Below are 20,732 nucleotides of genomic sequence, written 5' to 3' on the forward strand. Positions count from 1 at the left end.
CAGATGGTGTAAATATAAAATAACCGATGTTTATATCATTTTGGCCCAAATAAACAACTCTAGCAGATGATGTAGATGAAAAAAAGGGCCCAATTTTTTTACATTATGATGCAAATTATGTGTCACGCGATGCAAATAGGTGATGTATCATAAAATGGTTCACGCGAAGCCACGAACTATCAATTTCTCTTTTCCTCCTATCTTCCCCACGCGACCGGAGAGCCTAACGGCCGGCCAAATTCCGGGGATGGCCACCCTCCCTACCACCACCGTCCCTGCAACCATTGTCGCCAAATTCCCGCCGCTGTTCCTACCGTCATAATAACATAGCTAAGATCTATTCCATGCAGATGTAAGGTAACAGAGGGATTCAGTGTTCATACCCTTGAAGACCAAAATCGTTACATTCTGAACGAATGTTGTTGGTAAAGATGTATAGCGACGCTGATCTTAGGATCGAGTAGAAGTACAAGAGTTGAAGTGATCCAAGTGTCGCACCTCTGCAGATCTACACACATATGGTGTATAGATGTTCCCCGGGCTCCGGTCCAACGAAGCAACATAAGAAGAGGATTCTGACCGAAATTCCAACAACATGATAGCGTGCGTATGGTGGAGAGCTCTCACCCCGTATGCACGTTCCGTATGCACGTTCCAATTTGGGAACCACACGTTAAGGAGATAGAGAGGAGAGAAGTAAAAAATCCAAGGGGGTGAATGGGGCCACCTCCTTGTTCGCCGCCGCCCCTAGGGTTAGGGTTTGTGGTTGGATGGCCCACCATGGGCTGCCGGCCTACCCTTTACCCTTGGGGTTTGGCCGCCCCCTTCATGGGCTGGCCCATTTAAGGGTTTCCTACATTTAATTAATTTTTATTGTTTAATTCAATTAATTAAATAATAAAATATATTATTAAGTCTCCGAATAATTCATAGACTCCGAAACTTATTTCGATACCTCTCCGAGACAATTCCGGTGTTTTCTCTTATTACTCCAACACCTCGAATAAATCTCTAAGCGTCGTATACCCTTAAGTGTGTCGCCTTACGATTTCGGGAATGCGCAAACATGATCGAGACATCTCTCCGATCAATGATGACCAAGGGGTTCTGGAAAACCATAATGGTTCCTACGCTTTCCAGGAATAATATTTATCGTTTGAACCTCAATGTTGAGTTCTATTCCCTTTTGTCATACGATACCTAGATTGTTCGAAAGTTGATGTTCGGTATTCTTTATACCGAATACCTAGTTCGATCTCGTTACCAACAAACATATTCAGCTCGTTCTTGTGATATCATATCCTTGTGTCCTAGTCACACGCTTGCAAGATCGTAGATATAATATCACCGAGTTGTCCCAGAGTATCTATCCGTCACACGGATGGACAAATCCCGCTCTTGATACATACGCCTCAACCCATCCCTTTGGAGGACATGCTTGAGGTCATCTCTATCTCAGGTGTTGGTGTTCCTGCACGCGGTGGTGGTGCCATGAGGATGTGCAAGGGGACCTCTCCTCCGACAATAGCCTGCAGTCCTCACCTTCGGGCGCCTCGACCGGCGAGAGGAGGGCATTGGCCGCTGGCGCTGGGGGCGAGGCGGCAACCTTCAAATATGGTCATCGTAACTTGAGGGGCAGGGGTTGTGGTGGGGCAGTGGGGGGCGTGATGGCAGAGCTGGACGACAACGACCCATTAGTCGAGGTTGGCCTAGGCGCGGGATGGAGTGAGCAGGCTCACGACTCAGGGGTGATTTTCTTGGGTTGGATTGGATGGATCGTCTATCGATTAACTAGTTTCTTAGTAAACATGGAAGATAGGATCCGATGTTTCTTGCCGTGCAGTTTGAGTGGGCATGGCAGTATTAGCGGTATTAGCGATGGCTTGAACGTGTACCTTTGTCTCGGTCACGGATTTGTGTTATATGAGGCAGAACGATGCCAGCATTTTACAGAGATACGATCGGAGATCGTTTACAAAGATGAGACTCCATACACAGCCCGTATGAAGCCCAATACAAAGAATATAAAAGGCCTCCTGATACATATTCTAACACCCTCCCTTAATCTAAACCTTTCAAAAGGTTGAGATTACTCTTAAATTCATCCAGCTTCTTTACTGGTAGAGCCTTTGTGAAACCATCTGCCACTTGATATTTGCTTGAAATAAAATGGATGGCTAGTCTATTTTTAGCTACTCTCTCTCGAACAATATGGAAATCAATTTCAATGTGCTTGATCCGAGCATGAAACATTGGATTTGCAGACAAATAGGTAGCTCCTAGATTGTCACACCAAAGACTTGTTTTTTTTAACAACTTTACTCCAAGTTCAGCAAGAAGATCTTCAACCCAAATTAATTCAACTGTGGCATTGGCTAAGGCTTTATACTCAGCTTCAGTACTAGACCGAGATACTGTTTCTTGTTTTCTAGCACTCCAAGAAACCAAATTTGGTCCAACAAATATAGCAAAACCACCTGTGGATCTCCTATCATCCAAGTCACCAACCCAGTCTGCATCTGAAAAGGCACTAAGAAGTGTGGAGGATGATTTTGTAAATGTGATCCCAAGTTTTAATGTATCTTTCACATATCTGAGAATACGCTTAATAGCTGTCCAATGTTCTGTAGTTGGAGCATGAAGATACTGACAAACCTTGTTTACTGAGAAGGCTAGATCAGGTCGTGTCAAGGTCAGATACTGTAGAACTCCAACTATACTTCTATATTGAGTGCAATCTTCAGAGCCAAGAGGTGTACCAACTGTGAGAGATAGTTGTTCAGAAGAGGACAGAGGTGTAGGAGCAGGCTTACAGTCATGCATTCCAACTTTGTCAAGTAACTCTATAGCATATTTTTCCTGTGTCAAGAGTAGACCATTGTGTATCCTTTTTACTTCAATACCAAGAAAGAAATGTAAGTCACCCAAATCCTTGATAGAAAAGTTCACATTTAAATCTCGAAGGAGAGAAGTAATGGCATGATCAGAAGAGCCAGTAACTATGATGTCATCAACATAAATCAACACAAACATAGTGATACCTGACTTCTTGAAAAGAAACAAGGAGGTGTCAGCCTTTGATGGAGTAAACCCAAGGTCCACATAGCTTAGAGCTCAATCTAGAATACCAGGCTCGAGGTGCTTGTTTCAGACCATATAAAGCTTTGTCAAGTTTGCATATATGATGCGGAGCATGGGGGTTTTAAAAACCTGGACGTTGTCTCATGTATACCTCTTCTTCCATAACACCATGAAGAAATGTGTTCTTGACATCTAGCTGCCGTAAACTCCATCCACAAGAAACAAAGAGAGGCAAGACAATTCTGATAGTTGCAATTTTAACTACAGGACTGAATGTATCCTCATAGTCAATTTTATACCTCTGCTTAAAACCTTTTGCAACCAGTCTTGCTTTATATTTGTCAATAGAGCCATCTGCCTTCTTATTAATTCTGTACACCCATTTGCAATCAATCAAGTTCTTGTTTCTACTTGCAGGGACAAGATGCCAAGTCTTGTTATCAAGAAGTGCATTGTATTCTTCCTCCATAGCCTTGCGCCAATTTGGATCATTCAACGCCTCTGTGAATGTATGTGGTTCACCTGTAGAGGACAACATAACATATCTGACTGTACCATCAGTATATTGTTTGGGATTGCGTATACCTTTCTGCGGTCGAGTGCGAACTCCAGGTGGTGAAGGAGGAGGCGGTGAATTTGAATCAGCATTTGAATTTTCTGAGTTTTCTCCCCCAGCAGCGCCCCCAACAGAGTTGGGCGCAGAAGATCCCGAAAGGGACAGGCTGCAGTGGACACTGACGCGCCTGGGGAGTCGGTCGCATGCAGCGAGCCAGCGCTGCCACACGGCGGCGAAAGACTGGGTGCACGCGAATGGCCAGCGCGTGCAGACATGGCAGGCGAGGCCTGGTCGCTGGCGCTGCCACGCGACGACGACGGATCGGACGAAGGCATGTGGCCAGCACGCGTGGACACGACATGCGAGGTCGGCGCGCTTGTGGAGGCCTCTGGCACCTGACGAGGCGAATATGCCTCGGTCTGCGGCGTCTCGGAATCGGCAGAGGCAAAGGAATGTTCAGAAGAATCCTCTCCGTGTTCTGTGCCTGTTTCATCATTTTGTCACTGATTTTCAGCATCATATTCAGCACTGGTTTCTTCACTGTTTTGACTGGGATTTTCTTCAGAGCTTGTAGTATCCTGCAGCACATTAGGAATAGACACAATAGGTACAACATGGTTATTGCAATTTTGTGCACTCTCATAGGAAATGGAGGGGGATGATGGAAGAAGGAGGATTTCCTTCTTAAGAAGAGCACTGACATTTGGATGAAGGGATGCAAACGGGAAGACATTCTCATCAAATACGACATCACGAGAAACATACAAACGACCTGTCGATATATCTAGGCATTTGATACCTTTATGGAGAGGACTATAACCAAGAAAGACACATCGTGTGGAACGAAAAGCAAGTTTCCGCTTGTTATAGGGACGAAGATTGGGCCAACAGGCACAAACAAACTTTCGGAGGGCATCATAATTTGGGGTGATATGAAGGAGCCGTTCAGTAGGAGTTTCAAAATCAAGTAGTTTACTAGGAAGCAAATTGATAAGAAAAGTTGCAGTGATAAACTCTTCATCACAGAACTTAAGAGGCATGGAGGCATTTGCAAGCAAAGCAAGACCAACTTGAACTATATGACGATGTTTTCTTTTAGCTGAACCATTTTTCTGGTGAGCATGAGGACAAGAGACATGGTGTGTGATGCCAACTTTTTGAAAGAAACCATTTAATTTCTCATATTCACCTCCCCAATCAGTTTGCATAGTAATAATTTTCCTATCAAACTTACGCTCAACATACTGTTGATAGTTAAGAAAAGCTTGATAAACATCAGAACGCGTTTTAAGCAAATATATCCATGTAAATTTACTGAAATCATCGATGAAGCTTACATAATTTGCATGTTTTCCCACAGAAAGAGGAGCAGGCCCCCATACATCAGAGAAGACTTGTTCCAAAGGAACAGTGGAAACACTAGATGAAGTGAGGTATGGTAGTTGATGGCTCTTTGCTAACTGACAAGAGTCACAAACATATGGAGTACTTTCTGGAGTGTAAGCTATTTTATTTTTCCTAAGAACTTGTTGAACCACAAACGAAGATGGATGTCCTAAGAGGCGATGCCATGTAGATGATGACGATTTTATTGTGATGAAGGCGTGCTTGGCGGTCTCATGGAACATGGGCACCAAGGGATAGAGACCACCCCAGCAGGGGCCCCTAAAGAGAGTCCTTCGAGTTGCTTGGTCCTTAATTAAGAAAAAAAAAGGATGAAACTCAATATAGATATGATTATCGAGGGTAAAGCGATGAACAAACAAGAGGTTCTTTGATGCACTAGGAACATGAAGGATATTATTTAGATCAAATGAGCTATGAGGAGTGCGCAAGACTGAATTACCAATATAACTAATGTGCATACCTGAACCTTCAGCAGTGCGAACTCGATCTTGTCCATGGTACTTGTTGGCTATAAGAAGCTTGTTCAGTTCACTAGTAATGTAGTCAGTGGCACCTGTATTAGTATACCAATTTGTATCAACACCATACGATGTGAGATTTGCTCCCTTCTCACCATCATCCCTGTCTTTCTTGTCATCCGAGTAGCGCCACCAGCATGCATTGGCGGGGTGACCATGTTTCTTACAGATTTGACACTCTGTATCAACATATGGAGTAGGGACGCGGTCTGAACGACATCCATCAGAGCGGCGACCACCACCATCATCTCTACGGCGATCATCTCGACGGTCACCACGATGGTCATCACCTCGACGGTCATCACGGCGCCAGTTGTCATCGCGGCGCCAGTTGCCGTTGCCCCGGCCATCATCGCGACACCAACTTCTGGTGTCATCATCACGGGAGCTACCACCACCACGGTATGGACTACGAGCCCGAGGTGGAGGAGGTGAGCGGCCACGGGGCGGAGGAGTGCGGGCACGTGAACGTGGATCACCACGACGGGCAAGGTTGGCGGACGAGACAAACGAGCCATTTTCTTCAACTCCATTGCGCATGTCATAAGAACTCAATTGTTCATAGAACTCATCAAGTGATGTACCAGGATTTCCATTCACAGTGGTGATGAGAGCATTGTATTTTCCCTTATCAAGGCCATGCAACAAATAAATAAGGAGCTCGTCATCTTCAACAGGCTTTCCAAGAGCAGACAATTTAGAGGCAAAACCCCTCATCTTAGTGTAGTATTGATCAGCGGTGAGCGACAATTTTTTGGTATCATTGAGTTCACCACGGAGATGCTGTGCTTTGGTACGAGACGTTGTCTTGAACATGGCATTGATAGCTGCCCAAGCCTCGGCAGTAGATGTCACCTCAAGCAAATGCGATAGCACATCCGACGAGAGAGTGTTGAGGAGAAACCGAAGAACTTGTTGATCTTTGGCCATCCAATCAATATATGCCGGGTTGGGAACCATGGCTTTGTTCTTCTTAGCATCCTCAACTTCAATAGTTTTGACAGGAGCTTTATCCGATCCATCCAGGAGTTGCATCACATTGGCACCACGGAAAGTAGGAAGAACCAGGGCCTTCCAGAGAAGGAAGTTGCTGCGGGTTAGTTGCTGCGCAGGTGCTGCTCCCAAGGCAGCAGCTAGGGATGAGCTTGACATGGACAGCGAGTTTGATGAACTCATGGCGTCCAACCTGAAAACAGAAAACGATCTAGGGTTGTGGCGTATCGAACATCGGAAACAGCAGGCAGACTACTGTGGCGAGATCTTTGTGATGCGGCGGTGGCGGTGACTGGAGGACAGAAACAGCAGCGGCAACAGGTTCGTGGTTGTGAGGGTTTTGTGATGCGGCGGCGACGGCAGCTGGGAAGCAGCTACGGCGGCGACGGCAGATTGTATATGTGGTTGTTTCTTGCGGGGTGTTGTAGAGCGCGGCGGCGGCAACGATCAGGCTGCGGCGGCGGTGTGGTTTGTTGGTTGTGGCGGCAGCGGCTAAAGATAGCGGCGGCGGCAGCTAGGTCAGGAAGAAGATCGCTCTGATACCATATTAGCGGTATTAGCGATGGCTTGAACGTGTACCTTTGTCTCGGTCACGAGTTCGTGTTATATGAGGCAGAACGTACAGAGATACGATCGGAGATCGTTTACAGAGATGAGACTCCATACAGAGCCCGTATGAAGCCCAATACAAAGAATATAAAAGGCCTCCTGATACATATTCTAACACCCGATGGATCCATCCAATTCAAATGTTGTCGTCCCTATTTCGATCGGATGGATAAATTAGGAGTAATCTGAATAAATTTAGAAGTAATTTAGAGTATTGCTTGCAATTTCAGTTCAAATATACCAAATTTTGAATTAGTATTTAAAGTTTTGTAGTGTATAATACATCATCTACTAGACCACTTTCAAAGAAGAGGTGATGTATTTTACATCATCTGAGTTTTGAGAGCAAAAACACCGTGATGTAGAAACCTGAAAAAGCTTAAAACAGAATAATGCATTATATGATGTAAATTTTACATCATCATCTGCTGAAGATGCTCTAAAGATCAAAAAAAAAGAGAGAAATAAAAAGTACCAAGATCAAAAAAGTCCAGTAGAAGGGCACGCCGTTTCTCCAGAGAGAAAATCGGATTCACAAGCGAGACCCCAGTAGCAGCCACCAAATCCAACACGAATTCAGGAAGGAATCAGGAGTAATGAACGCATGCATGTATCCGTGCACAATGCTGCGGAAGTATAAACTATGTATGTATTGCTGAAGCTGAGCCAAAACTGAGTATCTGTTCGCAGAAATATAACTAAGCGCGCACTATCTAGCAGACACTCCTGTGCATCATCTCGTTGTACTGCAGCCAGGAGATCTGTCGCTGCAGCTTCATCTGCGCGTAGAACTTGGCGATGAACTCGTCCGCCTTCACGTCCACCCCGGCGTCCTCGCTGCCCTCCGCCGCGTCCCCACAGCTGGCCTCCATCATCGCCCGCTCGAGCAGCTGCTCATCCTCGACGCCGCACTCGCTCGGCTCACCATCCTCGTAGTAGTCCCCGGCGCAGCCCTCTTCGTCGTCCCTCTCGCGGGCGTCGTCGCAGAAGAAGTAGCGGTCCTCGCCGTAGACGCAAGGGGTGTCCGGGACGAAGGCGGGGGCGATGCAGGGGATGAAGCGGAGCACGCGCGCGGAGGGGGTGCGGAACCGGAACGCGGGCGTCTCGTCGATGGAGAACTCGCGCTCGCCGTACCGGAGCTGGTCCTTGCGCCCCCCGTGGCGCAGGGTCCTGAGCAGGCGGAGGCTGCGCGCCGCGCTCCCCTTCCGCGCCCAGAGCACCGCCAGGCGCAGCAGCCGCCACGCCTTGCCGCCGATCGACGCCTTCCTCAACGCCTTAGGCGTCGCCATTGTAGTCATGTAGTGGCACTGCCCGCCGGAATGGAGCAAGCAACAAAGACCGCGAAGGCTGCCTGATGCTCTGCTCTCTTGCTTTTGCTAAGGAAGATCTGTTCGGTTAATGGAGCTGGTGATGAGATGAGTGGGGCAGGGAACAATCGAATGCTGCATATATAGGGAGCTGGCTGGGATGGTGCTTTGCTTCAGCTTGTGTCGTGAGGCGAGAACACGACGGGAGTGAAGATCGAGAAGCGAACGCGTTTGTTACCTGCATCTTGCTTGGCAGTTGGCCGGAAAAGCTAAACATAAGCTGGAGCAGCAGCAGGTCGATGATTGCGGCCGTGGCGTGTGGGGCCCAGCCGCCAGGATGGGACCCGCGCGCGCCACCACGTAATGCGGCGCCGGATGGACGGCTGGTAGGACGCCAAGGAATGCGCGTCGCGTCTCTGTAACGTGGGGTCCGTTTCCTATGTCGCCTCATCGCCTGCCGCCGCATCTTCGTCCAGCGGGTTCACTCACACTCACAGTCCATGGTTTTCCCAACACGGTTTACCACAGTCCCACAGTATGCTTCGAGTCCATGTACCGAGCACTGACAGCCGACCGTGAAGAGTCTAGTCCGAAATTTGCTTGTGCTTTCCTTGATCGGTATCTTGTGCTTTTCCCGGCGAAGGCAAGCATGCTCGTGACATGAGGTGGACCTGAAGATCGCGTGCTACAACGTCAGAAGACCATTTATTTTACCTGTTCCGGCCTCTACCAGTTTAATTATCTTGCTTCTCACATGACACGTTCTCTCTCTGATTATCTTAACCAGTTTACTCGGATAAAACTATAGCCGCAGCCACGTGTTGCTTGGTTCCCGTTTCCCTGCTCGTCAACGGGGAACATGGCTTCGCTTAATTAAGATGTGAACCGCGTAGACGCGTAGTAGTACTCCCTAGTGTGAAGAACTCAAACCCAAGTAACAGCGTAATGTCCGCGGGCTGTACTCCAAGTCAACGTCCGCCTCACAGGGGTACATCTATCACATGCGAGTCCGACAGGAGAAATGAGTTCGTTTACACTCTATTTCGTTGCGTTTCAATATGTTCGAGATATACAAAACATCGCAAAACTGAATGATACCTAGCAGCATGAATCACAAAGCAGGAAAGGAAGGTGAATCAGACGACAACAGCATACACGGGATCTCACGGACGAATTATGGACGCCTCTTTGATTATCCCAAAAACTCTGGAATCGGAAGAGAAAGAACACAAATAGGATAAATTTGCGTAGGCAAAACAGAGCATTGTCAGCATACATGATTTTTACGAAATGTGATGTATGATTCGCAGAAATAATTCTGAAGACATGGCCAAATCAAGATACAAATGTAACATTAGGTCATTACCATACAACCTGTGCCCCCCAAAAAATCTCCATTTCTCATATGCTTCATTCCTTTCAATCAAATGGATGGATACTGTTGTCAAAGAGAATTCCTATTCCTACATTTCTTCTTCTTCTCCTTCTTCTTCAACTTTTCCTGTAATTCAAAGAGGTCCCTTATGCCGCAAAACAGCATCAAGACGGTTCTGAAAAACAGTCTGATGACTGAAATCGCAAATTTAACATTGATGTTTTATGAACCTTTGGCGTAAAATTATGTTTCTGCTCTGAGTCCTGGAAAATGGAGAACCTAAATTCGGAGATACCACAACTCGGCAAGTATAACCCATGCAGAGATCTTTTACCAGCGGCTCGTCTACCAAATTAACTGCCAAAAATCACTGCACGGCTAGGCTTGCAAGAGTTCAATAATTTGAGATGTAAACAAAATCTGTAACTTCTAGCAGGGTGGCCATTAAAACAATCAGGGACAACCAATCTAGCCATCCAGGTGCTAAAGCGAAGCTTCCCCTGAAATTTCACCAAACTTATAAACACCAAAAAGAAACAATTTTATTATACGACTCTGATTCATGGCTCACATGGCATTCCCACCAATCCTGGGTGACAACTAGAAACAGTAGTCACAAGCTGGAAAACCCAAGACTGTCATGCAACTACACACGTACTACCAAACTGCTCACCACAAACAAGCCCATAGCCTCGTTGTCATATAGCTGCAGCCTCAAGAATTCCACGTTGCTTCTATGCTAAGCCTCAACTGATAACAACAGTTGGCCTGAATTTTTGTTGTCATGCAGCATGGAAGATCTGCAACCAGAACCAAACCAGCTAACGGTAACCCTAGTACTTAAGATCACTGCTGTCATCCGTCACCTGGGGAGAATCCAATATCTCCTTTCCGTTAGGTACTGAAGCGTGTGATGCCATTAGCCCGACAAAGCATTACCTGCTTAGCATGAAAGAAGAGGTAGCGGCCACGAAATAGCAGGGCTAGATTGCCCACCTGCCAAAAATAATTGTACAGCACAACGTGGCCTAGACAGACTAAACAGATTCAGGCTGAAGGATCTATGAAAAAGTCAAGACCCAGTCTGGATGTTCCCAATTAACAACATAGGAGGCATGCTGGAAATAATACTTTTAATTATATTAGAAGAGTAATACTGACTGAATAACTTAACAGGTGAGACGCTGGTATTATTCGACATCTTTCTGTTTTTATATAAACCCCATTGCTTACTGAAGGAGTTGGTAGGAATTCCAAGAGCATCTTGCATAGCAAACAGATCTCTCCAAAAAGGTCAGAACTCACTCCTTTTAGAAACAAAGAATGACCTTCAGATACCAGAAACATTGCTCAGTTGACTGGGTCTTAGTCCTAGTCTCCCCACAATACTCGGTTGTTCTTCTAAATAAAAATGCCACAGGTGCTACTGCTTGTTGACAGAGTTTTTTCTAAAGCATAAGACAAGACCCCCAAAGAGTAACATGCATACAGTGCAGACCGTTTCTGTAATGTAAAAAACCCCAAAATACAAATAAAAAAAACAAACTTATGAAAAATATACATATAACTGTAAGCCTCACCAAAAATGCTAGAAGTTATCTGATATATAAGTATGCATGTATTTCTGTGCAGATTAGAGCTAGATAACAAAGAAGGTGGGGGTATTTCTAAGCATTAACCTCCAAAACATTGTTTACCATAGTAGCCTTTTAAACATCCAATTTTCTTATTTTGCTTTAATTGATTATACTTAATTCGTAATTTAATCTAGGAATAGCAAAATTTTCCAGTTTCTTCATGGTTATGTTATTCACTGATATACTTTTAATAAATATAATGCCCATGTATAGCAAGGGTTTAATAACTTCAGACGTATAAAAAAACATCTGTAACTTCTAGCAGGGTCAACCTAACTAAAAAAGAGGATGATAACCCAAAGCTTCCTACGAAATTTCACGAACTAATAAACCCCCAAAACAAACAAAATTATTATTCGAGTCTGCCTCATGGGGTCACATGGCATCCCCACCAATCCAGGGTGACAGCTAAAAACAGTGGTCGCAGAAGCTGGAAAAAAACCCAAGCTTGTCATGCAACTACGCAGGTACTATCAAACTGCTCACCACAAACAAACCCATAGCCTCGTTGTCATATAGCTGCAGCCTCAAAAATTCAACATTGTTTTCGTGCCGAGCCTCCATTGATAACAACACCTCAACCGAAGTTTTGGAGTCATGCAGCATAGAAGATCTGCAAAAACGAGCTAAGAGCATCCCTAGTACTTAAGATCATTCTTGTCATCCGTCACTTGGGGAGAATCCAGTATCTCCTTTTACTGAAGGGTGTGACGCCATTATCCCGGCAAAGCATTACCTGCTTAGCGCGAATGAATGAAGAGGTAGCGGCCACGAAACAGCAGAACTGGATTGCCCACCAGCCAAAAAGAATTGGACAGCAAAACATGGTCTAGATAGAGGAAACAGATTCAGGCCTAAGGACCTCTGAAAAGTCAAGGCCCGGTCTGGATGTTCCCAATTAACAGCATACAAGGCATGCTAGCAATAATAATTTTAGTTACTAAATTAAAAAACTAAAATTGAGTTACTAAAAAACTAAAATTGAATTAACAGCATACAAGGCATGCTAGCAAAATATTTTTCAACATATTCCTGCTTTTTTATATAAACCCTCTTAGTTTTCTTTATAATAAAAGATGTTTGGTTTGCTTAGAAAAGAAGGATGGGAGGAGGAAATTCCAAGAGCATCTTGTGTGCTACTGATTACTTAGGAAGCATGGAGAAAAGATCTCTCCAAAAAGTTCAGAACTCACTCCTCCTTTTGGAGACAAAGAATGACCTTCAGATGTCAGAACTACACATTCCTCGGTTGGCTGGGTCTTAGTCCTGTTCTCAACACAATGCTCACCGTATTTCTAAGCACTAAAGGGCAGCCCGGTGCACGAAGCTGTCGCTTTGTGCGGGGTCCGGGGAAGGGTCGGACCCACCTTGGGGTCTTTGTACGCAGCCTTTCCTTGCAATTTGCAAGATTTCTGTTTCCACGACTCAAACCCGTGACTTCCTGGTCACAAGGAGGCCACTTTACCGCTGCGCCAAGGCTCCCCTTGGTATTTCTAAGCACTAACAACCAAAATATTATTAACCATAGTATTCTTCTAAACATTCAATTTTCTTTTTCTTTGCTTCAATTGATCTTTTATTTGTGATTTAACCTATGAATAGCAAAGTTTCCAGTTTCTTCTATGGCCATATTATTAGGATATACCTATAATATGTAATACCCATGTAGAGTAGTGAGGGAGGTGGCAAACTTGGAACAAATCCTACATTCCACAATACGATGTTTTTCCTTTTTCCTTTTGTATATAGGTATAGGAACTAGGGCATATCTAGCTAAATAACATTGCACACTGCTAGTCAAGATGGTCAAATAATACTTCTATTACAATTGACCAGAAAAGATGCAAAACAAACTCCTAGTCAAAGATCTTCAAGAAGCGGAAATTCAATTTGGCTCCCGGGTGCGTATGCTCCCTTCTACTAAAAAATTATATTTCGAAATGTCGAAAATTTTGGACAAAAAATTCTACATGTACATCTTCATAATATACGTGCGTTCGTCAAGTTTCACGAAAAACCAATATATTGTGTGGTCTATATAAAAAAGAGAAAGTTTATCTTGTGAAAAGCATTATTTTTAGCACTGAATTTTGTCTTTTTTACACACGTCACATGATAAGTCAATTTTTTATGAAACGACTTTGTGAGCACGTAGCACGTGAAGATGTACGTGCGAACTTTTAATTTTAATTTTTTTAAATTTTAAAATGTATGTAAAATGCATTTCGAAATATAGAGAGCATATGGACCCATGTTCCAAAACACCGCTTCAAGAAGCATTGTCAATTGTCTATTTATTCTATAGTGAGAAACAAATCAAAATATACACTGCTTGCCTTTAAGAATAATAAACATACTATTGCCATGAGTTGATGCTATTTCCCAGATGTTAAGAATATGGCCACAACCTTTCTTTCATTAGCGTATTCCACTATGTTTCTGAATAAAAATCCTCACGATTGCTCTTCTGAATAAAAATGCCACTAGTGCTTGTTGACTGAGTTTTTTCCTAAAGCATAAGATAAGACCCCCAAGGAGTAACATCCATACAGTGTGGACCCAAAATTCCTAAAGGAACCAACTTATGACACACATACATATAACTGTAAAAGCCTCTAAAAAATGTTACGGAGTAGAAGTTATCCAATATGTATATGCAAGCCAATATGTGCAGATTAAAGCTGGATAGCAAATAAGCTGGGGTATTTCTAAGCACTAACAACCAAAATATTGCTTACCGAACATTCAATTTGCTTCTTGCTTTAATGGATTATTTTATTTGTGATCTAACCCAAACATCCAGTTTCTTCTATGCTCACATTATTCAGTTATATAACTTCAATAAGTATAATGCCCATGCAGAGTAGTGAGGAAGGTGGCAGACTTGGAACTGATTATTACATTGACATCTTGCATATAAGTAGGAACTAGGGCATTTCTGGCTAAATAACACTTCACACTGCTAGTCAAGATGGGCAAATAATATTTTTAATTGATCTGAAAAAATGCAAAAGAAAGTAATGAACTCCTAGTCAAAGATCTTTAAAAAGTTGTCTATTTATGCTATAGAGAGGACCAGATCAAAATATATACCACTTGCCTTTGAGAATAATAAAACAAACTAGTGCCATGAGTTGACACTATTTCTCAGATGTTAAGAACATGGCCACAAACGTTCTTTTATTACCATATTGTGATATGTCACTAAACCAACACCCATAAAGACTACCAACTGAAGGTCAAATGTCTGTAATATAGTTCAACTGCCAATTCAAATCATTACAGGCTAGAATTGTCGAGTCACCATTTGTCCAACATACAGATATCTAAAGAAGACCCTTTTTGAGGAACTAAAAATTCTGAAACTAGAATCATATGCACAGAACAGAGGATGCACAAACATGCCCATTTGTGTTACATGCTAGATGTACTTCTTTTAGGAGAGAGAAACAACATTCCAGCTAAAAACCCCAAATTTTTGAAGGAACCAACTTATTTTTTGAGAAAACACACAGACTGTGTGTTTCTTTTCATTGAAAAGGAGAGGGTTACATGCCTCCTAGGAGGTGAGTTACAACATTTGTTACAAGACTCAGTGGACATCCCAATGGGATGATCACTCTGAGGCCAGCAGCTCCAGCTTTCGCCCAGAGCGCTGCCTCCTCCCTAATTCTATCAAGAAGCTGGGCTACTAATGGCTGGTCACTGTCACACATATATAAACTTATGACACGCATATAAACTGTAAACGCCTCTAAAAATGCTAAAAGTTGTCCAATATGTATATGCAAGTCAATCTGTGCAGATTAAAGCTAGATAACAAAGAAAGAGGGGTAGTTGTAAGCACTAGCAACCAAAAAAGTATTTACCATAGTAGCATTCTAAAGATTCAATTTGCTTCAATTGATTATGTTATTCATGATTTAACCCATGAATAGCAATGTATTATTCAATGACATACCTAATACCTTTAGTAAGTAATAGTGTAATACTCATGTAGAGTAGTGAGGAAGGTGGCAGATTTGGAACTGGTTCTATGGTAATACATTCGACAATTCCATGTTTTTATTATGCCATTTTGCATATAAGTAGGAACTAGGGAATATCTGGCTAAATAACACTACACACTGCTAGTTAAGTGGGCAAATAATAGTTTTATTACAACTGATCAGAAGAAATGCAAAAAAACTCCTAGTCAAAGATCTTTAAGAAGCAATACCAATTGCCTATTTATTCATTAGTGAGGAACAAATCAAACATACACTACTTGCCTTTTAGAATAATAAAACAAACTACTGCCATGAGTTGATGCTATTTTTCAGATGTTATGAATATGGCCACAACCTTTCTTTGATTACAGTATTGCACTATGTCACTAAACTATCACCCATACGCACTAGAAACTAAAGGTCAAATACATATAATATAGTTCACCTGCCAATTCAAATCACTACAGGCTCCAATGTTCAAGTCACCATTTATCCAACATATAGATATCCAAAGAAGATGCCTTTTGTGGACCTCAAAGTTCTGAAACTAGAATTATATCCACAAAACAGAGGATGCACCAACATGCCCACTTGTCTTAGATGCTAGATATACTTCTTTTGAGAGAGGGAAACAACACCCTTCATATAACCGGCCCAGTTACAACCTCTGTCACAAAGAACTTTCAATATTCATAATGCTTTATTCATGTGGCCAGTGTATAGTAAAATAAACTAGATGAACTAAAGCATAATAGCTCATTACTTGTTCGCCTAAAAAATGCTTGACCTCATATAATAAAGTCCAAGTCGTTGATGATATCTGCTAGCATAATTGGCACAAGATACAATCACCCGGTGTAACTTGCTCCCATGCTATACTTTTCAAGTTGCCTAGCAAGATAATAACTTGAAACCTGCTAATACATGTGTCACTGTTTAAAAGTGAATATAAGTATAGCAGACCAAGCGATTTGCTATTACCTGCTACTTGTTATATATCTACAGTATATACTATCCAGCTAGAGTCGAATTACTAAACATCATGGGTAAGAAAATTTGTCACAATCTCAGGCTGCTTAGAACTTTCAAATTTAATCATTGCATTTGCTCGGTCAGAAACTTGGAAAGACACAATAGCTGTGGCTCACAGCCTCACAGTTTGACTTAAAAGATGCCAATCCTCCTGATTTCCAGAAACTACTACAGAACCCTTACAAGACAACATAACTACATTCCAGCTTAAAACCCATTCCAGCTCTCTATGAGCTAAGAACACACCTGGTGCTGACATACTTTGACATGCCAATTAGCCCTTGAACTGCCACTCTCTACGGCACATGGGGCAAAGGGGGGTTGATGTTTGAGAGTTCACCCACTTGAGTATGCAGTGAAGATGGAAAGCATGATTGCAGGCACCCCAAATGAGTGGGCAATCATCACCAGGGAACTTACAATCAGGGCAGCAGCCATCAAATGCCATCCTGCATATGCCACATGTCTCATCTTGGGCGTCCCATGTCCAAGAAGCCACCGCATGCCACTGAATAATCTTAACCTTCATTTCTGTTACGTGATGCAAAGCAAGTCATGAGAACATGCAGTAATTGGCGCTTATTGGAGATAGCTATCAAGAGGGAATAGAGCAGCCAGGAGGAAAGAAACTTACTAGGTTATTAAATGGTCTAAAAGAACAAATGTATTAGCTTTAATGTCTTCAATTTAATGGCTAAAGTTGCGGGTAAAGAACGGTAGCTACAAGGATACAAATCAATAACAGAGTACACCATCCGAATGCGAAACGCTCTGCACATTTTCTCACGATATGCAGGGGCAGGCTCTTAACACAGGACAGGAATACAGTGGACGCCCAGATTACAGGGAAAATGAACTGTGCTCAACACCTGGGCAGAAAATCCTATGGGTCCAACTGGGATCGATCTTGTACGCTGGAGAAGAACCTAATGAATCCCATATATGGATGGATGGATGGATTTGAATGGCCCAAGGAGGACAACGCCATGTTCGATCTGGGATGGACTTGAATCAAGATAGAATTGATAGCGATGGGGAAAAACTTTCAAGAAGAGGAAGAACTCTATATAGGTACATTGTCTTTGTATTGATACAAACCAAATATTGTGGTACAATTAATGGATATCGAAGGAATTTCAAGAGAAGCACAGTAACTAACTGTCCCAACTGATTGCCCCACAACAAGCTTGCTCGTCGTTATTTACAGGACCGTATGGAGGACGCCCGTTACTTAAGCAGGGCATTTCCTCGAACACCTTACCACCACCATGGGCGTTACTGATGTTGTCCGTAAGAAGAACGCCGCCACGCAGTAGGGACTGCAGTGACCGAGGTATCCCATGATCCATGTCGGCCGTAAGCGCACACACAGACCAGCACACGCGCTCGATTTCGGGGGTTATGATGCGTTGGGGATTTAAAGCTGCGGAGGCAACCGGCGAACTTCGGTTTGAGGTGCGGCAGCAATTAGGGCTGGGGAACGGAGATGACATACCTTGAAGGGCAATGGAGGAGGTGCTCGTAGTCGTACGCCGCCGCCGACCCGCCGCCGTCGCCGCGTGGACGCAGCCTCCGGTTGCCTTGCCTCGCCTCCTAGAGTCCTAGTCCCTCGGGTCTGTCCGTGGAGAGAGAAGGGGTGCGTAAAACGATGGGCCAAAACTCGTGTGAGCGGCCCGCGGCAGTGAACCTGGGCCAAACTTTGGGCCTAGCTGAGCTGACGAAGCGTTGCGAGTTGTGGCGCTGCTGCTGTGACCTGTGAGATCCGGGACAATAGTCCCACCTCGCTAGCGGAAGGAAGAGTCGCCCGGGCAGCTGGCTACATAAGAGAGCGAGGGTGCCGGGAGGAAAGCACGCAGCTGCGTGGTGAGCACAAAGCGAACTATTCTTTCGCCTTTTACTAAAGAATACCGTGTGCACGCCACACTAAGCAGCGTACGCTGATTTTTGGAGGGTGTCGCCTCTTTGAGGGGACCCCGTCAATTCTAAATCTGAAATTTTATCAGTTATATTCTTCATATTGCCTGAAGATACGAAGAATATAATTTCACTGATTGTTTCTCTTTTCTTTAATTCCAGACATTCTCAAGTAAATCTTTTCTAATTCTTTCAAACGAATGCTTACGGAATTGGTATTGATTGTTTCATGGAAATTTCGCATGGCATTTGTTTAAGTAACGTCCTTATGCAGGAATGGACAGGTGACACATGCATCTGTACCTGTTGTGGTACCAGGCAGCATACTAGCTCGAAATTTCGTCAGGTTTCTGGCCTAATTTCAGCAGGCACGACGCCGAGAAACGCATCGTGGCTACCAACTTCCACGCGAGGGGACAACTCATTCCAGATGCGACGCATCATCTCTTTCTGCGCATCTTGTCATGTGATCAGCCAGACTTGCCGGAGTAGAAGGAATCTTCGGTGTGCGTATTTGATCCAAATGGAAATGCAGCGTCCTCTGGTCACTAAACCTGATCTCACCGGTTTTGTTACAAAAGCTTTGTTTACTGACGGAGGAAATTCGCTGAATGACGCAGTTAAAATCTAGCTTAACCGTGTGACGCAAACGGGATCGAGCAGTCCGCGGCAAACCCATTCTAAGCTTAAACTTCGGATGCAAATATGTGCTTTCTCTTCTTCTACTTTGGGACATGTCCGTCAGTGGAACACAAGCCACTCGCCCAAATTACGCCCTTTTCCTTCCGTAAAATCCTACCGTGATGTTGTCGCCTGCCAACCTAGCATTGTTGCCGGTACCGCCCGATCGGACGCTGCTCGCAGGAGGCCAGGACTGCTCTAGGCGTCGTCGCGTGTGCATGCCGGCACCGGGACAGGTCCGAGTTCGTTGTTCGTCGCCTCGTAACTTGCCACTAGTTGTGATGCCCATGACATGTTCCGCCGTTTGTATGTCCTAGTTGGAGGTACAAACATGGACCTGTTCGACCATTTGCGCCATGGATGTTGCCTATTGATGTATCATCGTCATCGACCCGAGTCGGACGGTTCATCCAAATTCGTTTTTTTTTTTTTTGCGAAAATTTCACCGATCTATTAATAATCATCAATAGCAGTACAAACTGACCCAAATGTAATAAAAATTACAAAGGTCTTTCGACCACCTAGCGACGACTACAAACACTGACGCGAGCCGAAGGTGCGCCGATGTTCTCGCCCCTCCATCACCGGATCCGGGCAAAGCTTGTCGTAGTAGAGCTTGTTGTAGTAGACAAACGGGAAGTCGTCGAGCTAAGGTCCCAAAGGACCAGCGCACCAGAGCAGCAACCGTCGCCCAAGATGACAACTTTAGATCGGAAGAGACTGACCTGAAACCACACCAACGAACACGAAAACCGATCGGATCCCGCGAGATCCGCCACGCACATGACTCCAAATTCGTTATTGCCGTGGCGACCATCATCCAAAAGCACACTCACCGGCAGTGGCCTGTGCAAGGATGCTCTACAAGGCCATGCAGAGACAATCCGAAGCGCAACCGAGAAGACGGCAATTATCAGCTCTACATGAACTACTTCCACGCTACAAATCCAACCTATGTGGGGCACAAATTCCCGCGCCCCTTTCAGATGTCAAAAAAAAAATTGTTCTTAACTATTCTAGAAGGCATGAGGGACTACGACCCCTATTTTAGATGTTGGCTTGATGCCACCGGTAAGCTTGACTTCACCTCTTACCAGAAATGTGTTTTACAGTTATCAGCATACTTGCAGATAGAGTTTCATGTGATCCCGTTGATGATTATTTGCGAATGAGCGAAACCACATGCCTTGACTCTGTACAAGTTATGTAAAGCCATCATTGCGATGTTTGGTGAGGTTTACCTAAAAGAGCCAATTGTTGATGACATTCCTCGGCTATTGTCGATCAAAAAGGCAAGAGGGTTTTCAGGGATGATTGGAAGCATATATGCATGTATTGGAAGAGAAAGAATTGTCATTTTACTTGGCAGGACACTATAGTGGGCATGCGAAGGGATGCACTGTCACTCTTGAGGCTGCTGCATCACATGATATATGTATTTGACGCTCTCTCTTTTTTGGCATGGCAAATTCTTACAATGACATAAACATGCTCCAGCGCTTTTCGGCATTCTCTAGGTTTGCAGAAGGCAATGCTCTAGTGATTAACTATAAGATCAATGGATATACATATGTCAAGTTATGTTATCTAGTTGACGCCATCTATCACTACTCTTGTAAAGATAATCCGTGCC

At 44.0% G+C, this 20,732-nt stretch overlaps 3 protein-coding genes and 1 non-coding gene across 4 annotated transcripts; 1 reads left to right on the top strand and 3 right to left on the bottom strand.

Moving 5' to 3' along the window:
- Positions 1-2,061: 2,061 nt before the first annotated feature.
- On the bottom strand, positions 2,062-6,738 carry LOC139830180 (uncharacterized). The gene is made up of 4 exons (XM_071818179.1): positions 5,505-6,738; positions 3,667-4,065; positions 3,233-3,603; positions 2,062-2,859 (listed from the first exon to the last, which is right to left on the bottom strand). The coding sequence occupies exons 1-4, from the start codon at positions 6,736-6,738 to the stop codon at positions 2,062-2,064; spliced, it is 2,802 nt and encodes a 933-aa protein (XP_071674280.1).
- Positions 6,739-7,795: 1,057 nt separating this feature from the next.
- Positions 7,796-8,708, bottom strand: LOC127295671 (uncharacterized). Its single transcript, XM_051325659.2, has one exon. It carries the CDS (start codon positions 8,460-8,462, stop codon positions 7,878-7,880), a length of 585 nt encoding a protein of 194 aa, XP_051181619.1. The 5' UTR covers positions 8,463-8,708; the 3' UTR covers positions 7,796-7,877.
- A 7,837-nt stretch (positions 8,709-16,545) lies between these two features.
- LOC127295673 (anaphase-promoting complex subunit 11) lies at positions 16,546-18,178 on the bottom strand. Its single transcript, XM_051325661.2, has 2 exons — positions 18,000-18,178; positions 16,546-17,035 (listed from the first exon to the last, which is right to left on the bottom strand). The coding sequence occupies exon 2, from the start codon at positions 17,031-17,033 to the stop codon at positions 16,779-16,781; it is 255 nt and encodes an 84-aa protein (XP_051181621.1). The 5' UTR covers positions 17,034-17,035; positions 18,000-18,178; the 3' UTR covers positions 16,546-16,778.
- Positions 18,179-18,358: 180 nt separating this feature from the next.
- Positions 18,359-18,477, top strand: LOC127297850 (U5 spliceosomal RNA). Its single transcript, XR_007849532.1, has one exon. It is a non-coding gene; the product is annotated as a U5 spliceosomal RNA (small nuclear RNA).
- Positions 18,478-20,732: the final 2,255 nt, after the last annotated feature.

The sequence above is a fragment of the Lolium perenne genome, chromosome 4 (genome assembly GCF_019359855.2).
Source record: "Lolium perenne isolate Kyuss_39 chromosome 4, Kyuss_2.0, whole genome shotgun sequence".
Taxonomy (NCBI): domain Eukaryota; kingdom Viridiplantae; phylum Streptophyta; class Magnoliopsida; order Poales; family Poaceae; genus Lolium; species Lolium perenne.

Bases quoted from the DNA above. Each gene is read 5' to 3' on its own strand.
- LOC127295673 (XM_051325661.2), bottom strand. From the start codon at position 17,033: ATGAAGGTTAAGATTATTCAGTGGCATGCGGTGGCTTCTTGGACATGG.
- LOC139830180 (XM_071818179.1), bottom strand. From the start codon at position 6,738: ATGAGTTCATCAAACTCGCTGTCCATGTCAAGCTCATCCCTAGCTGCT. The intron at 4,066-5,504 runs GTATGCACATTA...GCCGATTCCGAG, and splicing joins TCGCACTGCTGAAGGTTCAG to ACGCCGCAGACCGAGGCATA. The intron at 2,860-3,232 runs GTATACATGAGA...CTCTTGACACAG, and splicing joins ATGGTGTTATGGAAGAAGAG to GAAAAATATGCTATAGAGTT.
- LOC127295671 (XM_051325659.2), bottom strand. From the start codon at position 8,462: ATGACTACAATGGCGACGCCTAAGGCGTTGAGGAAGGCGTCGATCGGC.